We start from the raw sequence: 2944 nt of genomic DNA, 5'->3' as shown, positions 1-2944 counted from the left end.
CCCACACTGATGTGGCGCAGGATCAAATTCTGTCTGTTTGACGCTGCCTCAGATTGTCCCCAGGGCACTTTACTGCGCTGAAGGCGCTAGGTAAATGCAGGTTGGTGAATCGAGCAACAAAGTCCTGCCTCTTGGCTGAGGAGGGACAAACCAGTCACACAGAGCGTGCGATGGAACTGTACAACCTGATTGCACACACCATGTGGTACCTAACAGCCTGCCTATTCCCAGCACTATTTGTTGTTGCACTGCAGTTTCTCTCCTGTTTCCCCCACCCCCCACCACCTCCGACTCCTCCTCCATTCCCAGCGACTGCCTGCCTCTCCTCTGAATCATCCTTTCTCTCTCTGCAGGGACAAGGGGGACATGCCGCTATCTGCAAGATCTCTGAGGTAAGCTGGCTCACGGCCCGAGGTTTCACATTCCCAGACTTGACAGCGTGGGCTTAACTAAAACCAAACTAAACTGTCCCTTTGCACACTGCAGCCACGCTGACGCTTGGCAAATCAACTGAACATTTACTGTGGACTCTTATCGCCCCTGAGCTGTACTCATCCCACCCGCTCTCTCTCTCTGGCTTCACACGCTGAGGTGGGCAGCTTTCCAGTTCCATTCCAGAGCCCGCGCTTACTCATTCTCGCGTTTCTGTGTACGGGAGTTTGCTGTGCGCAGATTGGCCTCAGAGCCCTGTCATTCACTGTGAAGTTTTGGGACGTGTCAAGATGGTGAATGGTGCTGGGAGGATGTGGAATGTGAATCCTGATTTGGGGACGTTCCTGCTGTTTGATGAGGCACTATGCCGTGTCCCCCCGGAGGGTTGTTGGTGTGTGTGTGTGTGAGTCAGAGAGAGAGAGAGAACAGGATGTGATTATTGAATCGACACACTGCTCCTTGTACAGAGCCTTTCTCAGAGAAGGGCTAATGTAATAGGGATGCTGACAGCCTTGCCTCTTCTCCGTCAGGTACCTGATGTTGGAGCCCCATGAGATGGAGGCCTTTGTCAATGTCCACAAGATGCAGACCATCAAACGTCAGGTACAGGCACCTTCAGTTTCTCAGCTATCCATCCATCGCTCTCCCTCGCTCTCGCTCCCTCACTCTGCCTCCTTGCCTCACTCTCCAACCCTGCCTTGCTCACCTTGCACGCATTTCTGTCCCTCACTCTTCCTCACTCTTCCACTCTCCCTCTCTCCCTCGCACCCACTCTCTCCCTCGCACCCACTCTCTCCCTCGCACCCACTCTCTCCTCCCCTCATTGTTGGGTGTGCCCCTCTGTCCCTCCTGCCTTGGGGTCTTGCCCTGTGCGTGCCCGGTTTGCACTGTGTGGCAGCTGGCTCTCTCCCTGACCCTGTCAGTTGTTTGATGGCAGACAGTGATAACCTGCATGGCCACCCTCAACAAGAACATGGCGGACGATGATGCGGTGGGCTGCCTGGTGATTGGCACCGAAAACATGGAGGTGTGCATCCTGGATCCTGAGGCCTTTACCGTCCAGGCAAAGGTAATCGCGCCGGCCCAGTTAGGGACAGGAAGATCAGTATTGTTTCCGAACGAGATGTGGTGAAGGGGTGGGGGGCGGGATCAGGTGTCTGGAAGAAAAGGCAGGTGAAGAATTAATGATTCAAGACTGATGTTTCTTAAATACAGTTTTAATCCAGCAACCATAGATTACGGCAGTGATTGAGGCCATTCACCGTACTCTGTCTGCTGAGTAAACTAGCCCATCCTTTCTAATCCCACGTTACAGCCTCTGGAGCCTTGCAGCTTCCTGCACTTCAGGGGCAGATCCAGGCATATGAGGAGAGATTGAGTCGACTGGCGCTATGCTCATTGGAATTTAGAAGAATGAGGGGGGCATCTTACAGAAACCTGTAAAATTATGAAGAGGATAGATAAGACAGAAGCAAGGGAGTTTGTTCCCACTGATGGGTGAAACTAGAACGAGGGGCCATAGCCTCAAAATAAGGGGGGGCAGATTTAGGACTGAGCTGAGGAGGAACGTCTTCACCCAAAGGGCTGTGAATCTGTGGAATTCCCTGCCCAGCGAAAAGTTGAGGCTTCCTCGTTGAATGTTTTTAAAGCAAAGATAGATTTTTGAACAGATACAAGGATTAAGGGTTTATGGTGAGCGGGAGGGTAAGTGGAGCTGAGTCTATGAAAGGATCAGCCATGATTGAACTGAATGGTGGAGCAGGCTGGAGGCGACAGATGGCCCGCTCTCCCTCTTACGTTCTTAGCTTGAATGAGTTGAGGGGTTTCTGCCTTAAATTGGGCAGTGAATTCCAGACACCCACCTGGCTCCGGGTGAAACAGATTTTTGCTCGTATCCTTTAGAACTTCTCTGCATTAAACCCATACCTGCATGTCATAGACCTGTCCACTAGAGCGAAGCAGGTGTTCCCTGTCCACGGTACCTGAGCCCCCTCATTATGTTGCACACCTTGATTGAACCTCCTCTGTGTGTCGGGGTGTAGAGGCTGCCAAGTGACAGAAAAGATACTTCACGATCTCAATGACTCTGTGTGTGTGTCTCTGTACCAGCTGAATCTCCCCAGTGTCGCTGTGTTTATGGATGTCACCGGACAGTTTGATGTGGAGTTCAGGATCATTGTCGCTTGTCGGAATGGAAATATCTACATAATTCGCAGGTAGGTCTCGCCCTGGGGGTTTGGGAGTCCTTTTGTCTTCCGTTCGCTGGTGCATGGACTGTGTCTGTACCTGCCCTGATCTCTGTCGCTCTGTATAACCCTGCTCCAAGAATGTGCATCAAAACCAAAGTCACACAGCCCTGTTTATGCCACAGCCCAGTTCCCGGTGTGACCACATCGCAATTTTAAAAACCTTCTTTTCAAACGACAGTCCCTCTTCCCTACCTCTGTCACCTCCTCCAGCCCCGACACCCCCTCCCTATCTCTGTCACCCCCTCCCTATCTCTGTCACCCCC

General features: G+C 52.1%; 1 protein-coding gene across 1 annotated transcript in view; it reads left to right on the top strand.

The window, feature by feature from the left end:
- Positions 1-2944, top strand: part of bbs1 (Bardet-Biedl syndrome 1) — a 21477-nt gene that overhangs the window by 7500 nt on the left and 11033 nt on the right. Inside the window, exons 6-9 of the mRNA XM_048619642.1 lie at positions 354-392; positions 963-1035; positions 1370-1501; positions 2542-2648. Coding sequence (XP_048475599.1) covers positions 354-392; positions 963-1035; positions 1370-1501; positions 2542-2648 — 351 coding nt within the window. The remainder of the gene's footprint in view (positions 1-353; positions 393-962; positions 1036-1369; positions 1502-2541; positions 2649-2944) is intronic.

This window comes from Rhincodon typus, chromosome 43 (genome assembly GCF_021869965.1).
Source record: "Rhincodon typus isolate 14 chromosome 43, sRhiTyp1.1, whole genome shotgun sequence".
NCBI lineage: Eukaryota > Metazoa > Chordata > Chondrichthyes > Orectolobiformes > Rhincodontidae > Rhincodon > Rhincodon typus.
The sequence above is the reverse complement of the archived record's forward strand: the minus strand, read 5'-3'. Positions and strand labels throughout refer to the sequence as shown.